This window comes from Acanthisitta chloris, unplaced genomic scaffold (genome assembly GCF_000695815.1).
Source record: "Acanthisitta chloris isolate BGI_N310 unplaced genomic scaffold, ASM69581v1 scaffold26074, whole genome shotgun sequence".
Classification (NCBI taxonomy): domain Eukaryota; kingdom Metazoa; phylum Chordata; class Aves; order Passeriformes; family Acanthisittidae; genus Acanthisitta; species Acanthisitta chloris.
The window spans coordinates 2,424-11,747 of NW_008668004.1; the positions used below are offsets into that span (position 1 = coordinate 2,424).

The 9,324-nt window shown below is 54.8% G+C and overlaps 2 protein-coding genes across 2 annotated transcripts in view; both read left to right on the top strand.

Moving 5' to 3' along the window:
- Window positions 1–2,822, top strand: part of TAF7 (TAF7 RNA polymerase II, TATA box binding protein (TBP)-associated factor, 55kDa) — a gene marked incomplete at its 5' end in the record, with an annotated part of 4,426 nt that extends 1,604 nt beyond the window's left edge. Inside the window, 6 exons of the mRNA XM_009072744.1 lie at window positions 652–724; window positions 1,144–1,260; window positions 1,424–1,612; window positions 1,714–1,826; window positions 2,136–2,195; window positions 2,778–2,822. Coding sequence (XP_009070992.1) covers window positions 652–724; window positions 1,144–1,260; window positions 1,424–1,612; window positions 1,714–1,826; window positions 2,136–2,195; window positions 2,778–2,822 — 597 coding nt within the window. The remainder of the gene's footprint in view (window positions 1–651; window positions 725–1,143; window positions 1,261–1,423; window positions 1,613–1,713; window positions 1,827–2,135; window positions 2,196–2,777) is intronic.
- A 912-nt stretch (window positions 2,823–3,734) lies between these two features.
- Window positions 3,735–6,043, top strand: LOC103800368 (aryl-hydrocarbon-interacting protein-like 1; the record flags this gene model as incomplete). The annotated part of the gene is made up of 6 exons (XM_009072745.1): window positions 3,735–3,830; window positions 4,318–4,497; window positions 4,691–4,879; window positions 4,960–5,136; window positions 5,233–5,380; window positions 5,835–6,043. Coding segments are annotated over exons 1-6 (999 nt in total), but the record flags the coding sequence as incomplete, so codon positions are not given.
- Between the last annotated feature and the right edge of the window lie 3,281 nt (window positions 6,044–9,324).

Consider the following 9,324-nt stretch of genomic DNA (forward strand, 5'->3'; position numbering starts at 1 on the left):
TCTGTGAAGACGAATTCGTGCCCATTCCCTTCCCCAACAGGCAGTGCTACAAATAGTACAACTGTCACTTCAGCCGGGGGAGTGACAACAGATGGAGTTCAGAGACTGTCTCTGTGCATATGCACAAGCCAGGCAAGGTGTTGGAGCACTATGAGGCTGGGAACACTCATTCTTCTCTCCTTTGCAGTTTCTGAGATCAGGATAGAGTGTTACCTTGCACGACATTTGGGAAACAAATTACTTGAAACGTTCTTGTCGCCCACAGGAGAGATTTGATGTCACTGCAGTAAAGATTCATGACTAATTTAAAAGTGAAACCTTTTTTTGAGTGAGATGGGAAGGAGTTGAGTTGACCATCAAAACCTCAAGGACTTTTTGCATACAACAGAAAGTCTTACTTCATAAGCAGAATAATCAGCAAATTGAGAGCACACAACCCACCAAGGAGCTCTGTACAAAAAATATGGATTGCTTTTGGGGAGTGCATAATTACTTCTCAGCTGAGCATGAGCTAAAGCTGAGCAGGAAGCCTAAGAGAAGAGAGCCTTGAAACAGGGCTCTGCCCAGAGGTGGAAGGTTGTAATTAACCAGCACCAGCAGCATGCACAAGGCATTTAACAGCATCTGTTCTCTTTCCCCTCTCTGGCCCAGTATATTGAGTCTCCTGATGTGGAAAAAGAGGTGAAGCGTCTCCTGAGCACAGATGCCGAAGCTGTCAGTGTCCGTATCCTTTTAACAAGAAAATAGTAGGACAGGACACTGTGTGTGACCTGGGGGTTCTGGAAAGAACAAGTCGAGCTTTGTATGGGTGTGGGAGATGGAGATAAACACACAAGAGGCACTCAGATTTTAGAGCTTCAGCTTTGCCTTGCTCAAAGCTAATTGTTTCCTCAAAGTGACCTTTCTTATGGAATGTACTATTGTACTGAGCAGGAAATGAAATAACAGTAGAGGAGAAGTCATCCAAAAAGGGCTCTGGTGGGGAAAAATCATCAACAAAGAGGTCTGGGGTGTTTGTTCCTGGGTATCCATATCTGCAAGGCCAGACGGGGCAGTGATGTACTGCAGTTTTTAGCATTCTTTCATCATACTGCATCTTCCACATTCCTCTTTTTCCCTTAACTCATCTGTTCCTGCTGTCAGGCTGGGAAGTCATTGCTGAAGATGAAACAAAAGAAGTAGACAACCATGGTTCGCTCACCAGCCTGGACATCTCCTCCCCAGGGATGTCAGGACACAAGCAAGGCCATGGCTCCTCAGGTGCAGTAGTGAAGGCTCTTTGTTTTCTTTCTAAGTGTTCCGTTGGGCCCATTCTTTCTGGGGGTGGCCCTAGCCAGAGCAAAGGAAGGAGTGATGTGATCCCTGGCAGCACAGGGTGCTGGGAGGTCATCAGTTGTGTTTTAACTCTTTTACCCCCATCTAGAACATGATGAACTACGGGAGATATTTAATGATATCAGCAGCAGCAGCGAGGATGAAGATGAGAGGGATCATCATGATGATGAAGACCTGAACATCATGGACACTGAGGAAGACTTGGAGAGACAGCTGCAGGACAAGCTGAATGAGTCTGATGGGCAGCAGCAGGAGAATGAGGGGTCCAACCAGATTGGTGAGTGGGTGGCAGAGCACAGCAGCATTGTCAGGATGCCAGGTAGGCTGCACTGCCTGGCTCTGCTGCTGCTCTGGGTCTGAGCTTGCTCTCCCTTCCAGCCATGGGCATCCAGAAACAGATTGACAACCTGAAAAGTAAGCTTCAGGAGACTCAAGACAGGAGAAAGCGCCAAGAGGATCTTATCATGAAAGTGGAGAACTTAGCCCTCAAGGTGAGAGCTCTCCTGGGGTCTCTTCAAGTCTTCTGATTAGCACTGGCTTGCAATTAGATTCAGCAGGCTGATTTAGCTACTGCCCTGGAAAAGCCGGGGGCCTTTGCCTGCTAGGTTAAAAATAGCTGTGGTGTGGCCTACACAGTTCTGCATTTCCCCATGGAGGCAAAGCAATCTATGAAACCAGAGGAGATCAGGGAGGTGGATGTCAATACAGCTTGGGACTTGCTTCACCATTTGACATGTTGTGCCAGCACCCATTCAGTTGAGAACACATTGGTAACTGTGGTTTGGCGTTTGTCTCTGCAGACCCGTCTCCAGGCCGTGCTGGATGAGTTCAAGCAGCAGGAAGAGCGAGAGAAGCAGCAGGTGAGGAAACTCGCACAGTGGAGGGGGAAGTATTGGGGGGCATGGCAGTTCAGGCTTGGCCTCTGACAAAGTTTCCACAATCCTGTACCACACCAGCTGCTGTGAACTCCAGTATTACATGTCAGGTGTGGTTGTCCCTCCTCTGTAGTTGCATGGAGCTTCCTAAGGCAGAAAAAGATAGAGGGAATGGGCTTGATTGCAGCCTTCCTTCTGGAGGTGCAGAGAGCCAAAATATGTTCAGTCAGCAGTCCAAAGCTGCCAGGATGGCTGCCTGGGGTAAAACATGACACACAAACCCACTAGCACCCATATACAAGAAAGGCAGTGGCTGTAGGATCTTGACAGATCTCCTGCCTGGTCAGCTCTGTTTCAGCAAGGTGCCAAGGCAGGATGTTCTTACACTCAAGTTCCTGTGGGCAGTGCCAGTTCTGTCCCAAAGGTGCCCAGGCAAACCTCTGGAGAACACACAGGCAGGCAGAGCAGCCACCAATGTGGGTAGATCTACAGGGACACATAAATGCTGGGGCTGGGACTGCTCAGAGTCCCAGCCATTCCTTACTGTAATCCTTACTCCCTCTTCAGATGGCATCCCTGCAGGAGCAGCTGGAATCCCTCATGGAGAAGTGAGGGTGGACCTGGGTCTTTGTACCTGTGAGCAGAGCTGAAGGTGGTGGTCACCTGCCATGCTGAAGTCTTTGCTTTAGTCACTCACTTCTGCTGCCAGATGTGCTGCTGAGCAGTGCTAGAGGTTCTGTGTCCAGAGCTGCTTTCACATCCATTGTGCTGGGTTTGGCTGGTGCCGAGAATTGGACTATGCCTGTGCAAGCAGCCAAACACTGGATTTACTGTAAATAGTCAGCACTGATCACCCTGGGCCAGCACAGTGCTGGTTTCTGCATCTTAATGAGTCTTGGGCTTGATGGGCTGTGGCGTAGTAGGAGCTTGTGTTGGAGGATTTTTGTGTCTGCCAACCAAACTCAATAAAGTACCATTTCCAACCCTGGTCTGTTCCTCCATGATCTCCCGAGGGTCTGACTGCACACAGCCCCTGGCAGGGAGCTGTGCCTGGGCACTTCTGGGGCACTGCAGGGCTCCTTCCCCAAAGTGTTCTGAGTGGGGCTGGGTCAAAAGTGACTGCATGCTGTCATTCTGTGGGAGGAACGAGGGCCTCCTGATCAGGGAGTTTCTGTAATTCCTCACAGACTAGGCAGGCAAATCCCAGATTAACCTGGCAGGGTGGGAAGAGGATTAGAAAGGCAGTTACAGAATTCTACGGAGGGTACCGGGGGCTTCAGCAAGTGTGTGCTACGGCAGGACACCCCTCTCACAACCCAAAGGGCAGGAGAAGGGGAGAAGACTTCCAAGTTCTGCTCCCAGCACAGAAAGGAAAAGGTCGGTAGCAGCCTTGGGAGGTGACATGTGTATCCAGATAGTCAAGAAAGAGAGATACGCCTGAGGAGACTTGAGGCTCAAGAAGAGGCAGAGTGTGCTGGTGTGCACGTACCTCTGAGCTGCTCCTGGGGGCTGGCAGGAGCAGCCATGGAGGAAACCTACCTGCTGAATGTGGAAGGGGTCAAAAAGAAGATTCTGCATGGAGGCCGAGGGGAGCTGCCAAAGTTGCAGGATGGGAGCAAGGTAAAGTGTCTTGGTTGTCATTACCCCAAAGCCCTGGGAGAGGGAGTGGGTCTGACACTGCCATCCCTTCTCACTGGGCCTGTGACACCTCCCTCTGTCCTGGTGCCCTTAGAGCTCAGCGGCCCCAGTGGGTGACTGAAATCTACCTTTCCTGACATGTGGCAAGCAGGAGTGAGGTGTGCCAGCAGGTTCTTCTTGGGAAGATTCCTCAGCCCTTGGGTATGGGCAGAGCAGTGTGGGTTCCACCAGGTCCTGGTGCATACTGTGAGAGCACCCTCTGTACTGGGTTATAAAGGGAGTTCCATAGGGAGCAGCATGACATAGTATGGATGGGCTTTAAGGCACTCCACCATCTGCTTGCTGTCTTAAGACAAGTGGGTAGCACACACAAGCTCCTGCTGTGGAGGGAGAGCTGGGAGCAGGCTTGCCCCCACAGCAGTCATCATTGGGGCTGGCAAGAGGACTCAATGGGCTTTCTCTGGGGCAGATCACCTTCCACTTCCAGACGCTGAAGGATAACTTTGAGCGGACAGTGATCGATGACAGCCGGGAAGCTGGCATGCCCATGGAGATCATCGTGGGCAAGATGTTCAAGCTGGAGATATGGGAGACGCTGCTCAGCTCCATGAGAGTTGGGGAGGTGGCAGAGTTCTGGTGCGACATCATCGTGAGTGAAGGGCCCACAATGCCCACTTTCCTTCTTCCTGCAGAGCCAGGGCACAGTACCATGCATCCCAGAGGTGTCCAAGGTCTGGTGCAAGCACAGAGGGCACTTAGCCACAGTGCAGGGGGGGCTGCCCCAGACAAGGAGTTGCAGACAGTCCCCACACAGCTGAATGGAGTGCTCCCCCTCCTTGCAGCACACGGGCATGTATGCCCTGGTCTCCAAGGGCATGCGGAGGATTGCAGAGGGCCGAGACCCCCTGGAAGGGCAGAAGCACCGTTGTGGCATGGGCAATATGTTTGACTACCACAGCACGGGCTACGATGACCTGGATGAGCTGCAGCGGACACCACAGCCTCTCATCTTCATCATGGAGTTGTTCCGGGTAAGGGGGATGGCAGGGAAGGCTGCCAGAGTGGGAACAGCTAGCTAGGACAGGCAGCTCAGCTCTTGCTGCCCATGCAGGTGGAGGACCCCTCAGCATACAAGCGTGACACCTGGGCCATGAACAAGGAGGAGAAGCTGGCAGCAGTGCCTGTGCTGCACAGCGAGGGCAACCGCCTCGTCCTCCGCAGGGAGTTTGCACAGGCAGCAGCCAAGTACCAAGAGGCTGTCATCTGCCTGAGGAACCTCCAGGCCAAGGTGAGTGGGACCAGCCACGTCCTGTCAACCCTGCCTGGGTTGCACCTCAAAGTGTTTCCATGTGAGCCTTGAGTGGCTGGGAGGGGGGGGCCACAGCCACTATTTCTCCCATGGGAGGATGACTGGCTGAAGCTGGAGAGCCTGGTCACGCCGCTGGTGCTCAACTATTGCCAATGCCAGCTGGAGCTTGGCGAGTACTACGAGGTGCTGGAGCACACGACAGAGCTTCTCCAGAAGCACAATGGTACCTGTGGCCTGCATCCAACCCCCCTGCTGCACCCACAGCCCCCTGGGGACCCTCTCCTCCAGATCCCCTATCTCTGACAATTCTCATCCCATGTCCCTCTGGCCATGATGGTACCTATGTCATCTGGGTCACCATATCCACTGCAGAACCCATGTCTTAGTTTCCCCTGCCCATGTTCCTGGTTTCCCCTGCCCACAGTGGCATCTCTAGTTCCTCCCACTCACCACACCATGCTTCCTCTTGCCCATGATGATCCCTGCACCCCTTGTGCCCTGCTGCCCACAGTGGTATGTGCATGGACCAGGTCTCCCTGCCCTCCCTACAGGTGTGTTCACCCCATGTTCTCCTGCTCCATGTGCTTCATGTCCCCTGGGTTCCCAGGGTCTCCAGCTCCTGTGGCTGGTGGTCCTGCACTGCCGGACCCCCACTGGACATTCTTCTCTCCTGGCAGACAACGCCAAGGCCTATTTCAAGCGGGCAAAGGCCCATGCTGCTGTCTGGAATGAGCGGGAGGCAAGGGAGGACTTCCTGCGTGTGGCTCACCTTGACCCCTCCATGGCAGCGGCTGTGAAGAAGGAGCTGAAGCAGCTGGGGGAGAGGATGAGGAAGAAGCACGTAGAGGATCGGAAGCGCTACCAGGGACTCTTCCAGTCACCCAAGGGTCCACGGGTCAACAAGGGGCAGGAGACTGGGGAGGTGGGCAACAGGGCAATGGTGGAGGACAAGGCACCACAGGGTAAGCCTGGGGTCCTGGAGATCCCCAGGCAGGGGGAGCAGGATGCAGAGGAGCAAGATGAGGAGGAGGAGGAGGGGGAAGAGGAAGAAGAGGAAAGGGAAGAGGAAGAAGAGGCCCACCACCAGGTGGAGAAGGAGGAAGCAAAGGAAGAAAAAGAGGAGAGGGAGGAGAAGGTAGAGGGGAGGGCAGAGGAGGAAGATGAGAAACTGGAGGAGGGGGAGGAGGTGGAGAAGAAGGAAGAAAAAGAGGAGGAGGAGAAAGTAGAGGGGGGAGCAGAGGAGGAAGATGAGCAGTTGGAGGAGGGGGAAGAGGTGGAGAAGGAGGAAGAAAAAGAGGAGAGGGAGGAGGTAGAGAAAGAGGAAGAAAAGGAAGAAAAAGAGGAGAGGGGGGAGGAGGTGAAGGTAGCAAAGGGGAAAGTGGAGGAAGATGAAGAGAGTCTACCAGCAGAGACAGAAAAGCTGGATGTAGGACAATGTGGGGCAGTAGAGCTTGGGCAGGGTCTGGAGCAAGGAGCCAGTGGGGCAAAGGAAGCTGGCACAAAGAGTGTGGCCAGAGCTCAGCCAAACAAACCCCCAGAGTCAGGGAACCCCAGAGAAGGGTTGGGGACAGCTGAGGGGGCCCCAGAGGTGAAGGACAAAACTCCTGGAGAGGCACTGGAAGAATTGAGCTGCGGGGAGCAGCAGGCAGACAGTGGACAAGAAAATGCTGGGGAAGGCAACATCTGCCCAGACAGCTTCACCTCTGAGGCAGTGCTCCAGCTTGGTTACTCGAAGGCAGGTGAGGAGCTGGGTGGAACAGCCAGAGAAGGGGATGCTGCACCCCTAGGGCAGTACAGCAAAGAGCAGGGCCACGACCCTGGGGCACACAGTCAGCCCTGAGCAAAGCCAGTTACCCTTGCTTGGGGGAAAGGCTGCCAGATCACTGACAAGGAGGCACAGCACAGGCACTGGGGCTACTGTACCCTGAGAGGGAGCCCCGGGGCTGGGGACGGGCCCAGTAGGGACACAGGAACAATGTTGTTCTCACCCTGCTGCCGCCTGTTCTCACCCTGCTGCCGCCAGGCCCACCAGCCCCACTGTGCAGCAGTGCCTGCTGCATCCCTGCCCCGACTCATGGGCTCCAGAGCCTTTCAGCTGGGCGCCACTGAGCTTTGCTGGCTGAGAAATAAAAGATCTTCCCTGGCACCATGTTCTGGATTTGTTCCTGGACGTGACCTGCTTCTCTGATCACAGTCCACACCTCCTGCCTTTCCCTGGAGCCTGCAGTACTGGGATGGGGCAGTTTGTGCTGCTCTTGAGAGGAGTAGTTAAAGAGGCTGCATTTAACCCCCATTTAAGCTCCTGAATCTCACCTGTGTGAGCTGTCGCCAAACTTCCCTACAGTGGCACCATGTCAGGCCTTTGCCCAGCACCACCAGTCCTTCCAACCAGGGGTGAGAGCAGGTCCAGCCCAAAAGAGTACCAGACCTGGGCAAGTATCACCATCAACCAAGTCTGCACTGTACCCTAAGCAGTGGGGAGGGTCTGAGACACCTCAGCCTTACCCTGAGCTACTCCTCAGCCAAACCCCTCGCTCTGGCACAGAGGCATAGTGAACACAGGCAGCACTTGGGGCAGAGGCACTCAGATGCCTCTGGGCACAGAAGACTTAATGGAGTTCCAGAGAAAAGGTGTGGGGGGAGAGGACTGCCTTGCTTGCCCAACATCCCACTGCTGCCTACATCTTTCCTGGGGCTGAAGGGTTTCCTACAGCAAAAGTTCCTGAGTGAAAAAGAGGGACTGTCCCCACAAAACCCCTGTCCCAGCCCTCAGACTGCCACATGGTCCTGTACAAACCTTGCTAAAAGAGGACTAAGATGGTGGTTGAGGAACACAACTGTATCTGAGGAACCAGGTGCTGTGCTCACAGCTTCTGTTCTGCCTCAAGTGGTGTGGACAGCCAGGGTGACACAGTGCAAGGCTGTGTCCCAGCAGCCCTGCACGAGCAGTGCCAGGATGGTGCAGCAACGGGAGCTGACTCAGCCAAGGTGCATGGACAGAAGAGGCCAGAGCACTGATCCAGGTCTCAGTATAAATACAAATTTATTCTCTTTCCAGAGCAGAGATGGCACAAAGCAGTGAGGACAGCAGCACCACAGTACATGGTTATCAGAGCATTAGCCAGCCTGCTCCCCTCCCTGCTGCATCCCAGCTCCCAAATGCAGCCCAAGCACCCAACCTGGTCACCTCTGCTCCCCATACCTGGCACTGGGGTCAGCAGCTCTGTTCTCATCCTGCCTTTTCCTTCCTCCAGCTTTCCCCAGGCTGGGTACTTTTGACCTCATCCTCAGGCCTAAACCTCACTCCTCCCCATGCTGCTCCGATCCTGCCACTGGGATAACAGAGGGGGTCCAGCCATGTCTCAGGCTGGGCTGTGGTCCCTCTCACCATCAGCCTGACACACAGCATGCTCAAAGCCAGCCTAATACCAATGCCACCACAACTGCCCTCCTGCTGCTCACCCAGCTGTGAGACGGGACAGCGAGGACAGCAACCCACACTGCTGCCAACAGACACTGTAGCTGTAGCACAACACACAATACCTGGCGATAATCCACGATGCAGGCACTGCTTCCCACCTCTGCCAGCACACCAAAGCCAGCAGCACAGTTCTGGGCCTGAGCACGCTGCCCTGGTCCCAACCTCCCAGAACAGCTCACCACTGCATCCCATCCCAGCCAGCAATGGCAGCCCTGTCTCTGTCCTAGCAAGCCCCGGTCAGATGCTTCACACCAGTGTGCAGCCCTGCCTGCACCCTGCCCTGTCCTGTGGACTCAGGTATCTCACCTCTTCCAAGCCTGTGGCCCCAGAGCACCAGGGCTATCTCAGCCCCTGCCCGGGGTTACCCTGTAGCACCTGACTCTACCACTTTCTCGACATGACACAGCACGAGATGGACAGCCTGAGGGAGCCTTTGGGACTAGGAGTCCCCACCACCCCCAAGCTGCCCTGCCAGCTTGCAGAACAGCCTCCCCTCCACTGCCCCACGGGACTCACCTGCTTCTAAAGAGAGCCTTCAGCCCTCCCAGCTCACCTCAAAGTCGAGGGCAGCAGCAAGGCAGCTGCTTCTTGGGGGCAGCAACGAGGTGTCCTGCCTGTCCTGCTGTCCACCCACACTGCTGTACTATTGCATCAGCCCCAGGGCTGCTATATGGCTGGAGAAACCC